A 1,335-nucleotide genomic window follows, 5' to 3' on the forward strand; every position below is an offset into this window, starting at 1 on the left:
TTCCGCCCGCCTCGTATGGTGAAACCAACGAAATGAACGCAACGGAAGGCCCGCTCGAAGGGATCGCTCAACTAAAGTCGCTGACGGAAACGACTCGTAGTGATCATAACGCAAATTAAATAGAAGCACAGCTAATTATAGTAGATAATGGCGAGAATTATTATACATGCAGGGAGAGGCCGGTAACTTTATGTACAAAGGGAAATCGCATGGCTCTGACGGGAGAGTACTTAGCCGCTGCTGTCGGGGAGGAGGACCAGCTTGCTGACTGGCCGCTTCAGACTCGACGTCGCCGTGCGCAGCCCTACAACACGGAGGTGCCCGTCATCTCCCGGGAACAACTTCTCGACTCGAGCAAGCGGCCACCTATTCGGTGGCGTCGTCTCACTCCGCAGCAGGCACAAACGTCCGACTCGGATGTCCTCGCTGGCTTTGAGCCATTTGGGGCGGTGCGTCAAGGAGTGTAGGTACTCTGAGGACCAGCGCGCCCAAAAATGGTCTCTCATCTTCTGCAGCATCTGCCAGCGGGATAAGCGGCCCATCGGCACCTCAGCTAGAGACGGCTCCGGAACAGCGTTGAGCGCCGATCCCACCAGGAAGTGTCCGGGGGTGAGCGCGGAGAGGTCCTCAGGATCGTCCGAGATGGCCTGGAGCGGGCGAGAGTTGAGGCACGCCTCTACTTGGGAGAGAAGCGTGGCCATCTCCTCATAAGTGAGCGTAGCCTCGCCGATCACGCGACGTAGGTGGCCCTTCATCGCCTTCACGGCGGCCTCCCAGAGGCCACCGAAGTTGGGAGCGGCTGGCGGTCCGAAGTGCCATCGGATTCGCTGCTCGGCTAGTCGAGCGGCGACGCACTGTCCCTCCCGACTGCAGGCGGCGAACAAGGCCTTGAGTTGAGCGTCGGCACCGACGAAGTTGGTGCCGCAGTCGCTGTAGAGGGCCTGGCAAAGGCCACGGCGAGCGACAAAGCGACGCAGAGCTGCGAGGAAGGCCTCCGCAGTGTAGTCCGACACCACGTCCAGGTGCACCGCTCTGGTACTGAGGCAGACGAAGACAGTGATGAAAGCCTTGCTCGCCCGGTGACCTCGGCCCTTCGAGGCACGCAGCCATACGGGTCCGGCGTAGTCCACCCCCGTGTTCAAAAAGGGTCGAGCGGGCGTCACTCTAGGTGAAGGTAGATTCCCCATGATCGGCTGAGGTGATGCCGCCCGCCATCGCAGACAAGTCAAGCACCGGTGGATAAAGCCTTTGACTAGAGCTCGACCGCGGGGCACCCAGAACTCCTGGCGCAGGGTGGCAAGAGTGAGCTGCACTCCGCCGTGCAGCGTTCGTCGA

At 60.7% G+C, this 1,335-nt stretch overlaps 1 protein-coding gene across 1 annotated transcript; it reads right to left on the reverse strand.

Moving 5' to 3' along the window:
• Positions 1 to 230: 230 nt before the first annotated feature.
• On the reverse strand, positions 231 to 1,187 carry LOC105555713. The gene has a single exon (XM_012002755.1). The coding sequence runs from the start codon at positions 1,185 to 1,187 to the stop codon at positions 231 to 233; it is 957 nt and encodes a 318-aa protein (XP_011858145.1).
• Between the last annotated feature and the right edge of the window lie 148 nt (positions 1,188 to 1,335).

This window comes from Vollenhovia emeryi, unplaced genomic scaffold (genome assembly GCF_000949405.1).
Source record: "Vollenhovia emeryi isolate VEMERY1.0 unplaced genomic scaffold, V.emery_V1.0 DF949456.1, whole genome shotgun sequence".
Lineage (NCBI taxonomy): Eukaryota > Metazoa > Arthropoda > Insecta > Hymenoptera > Formicidae > Vollenhovia > Vollenhovia emeryi.

What these genes read in the sequence shown, in the direction of transcription:
- LOC105555713 (XM_012002755.1), bottom strand. Translation starts at nt 1,187, where the DNA reads ATGGGGAATCTACCTTCACCTAGAGTGACGCCCGCTCGACCCTTTTTG.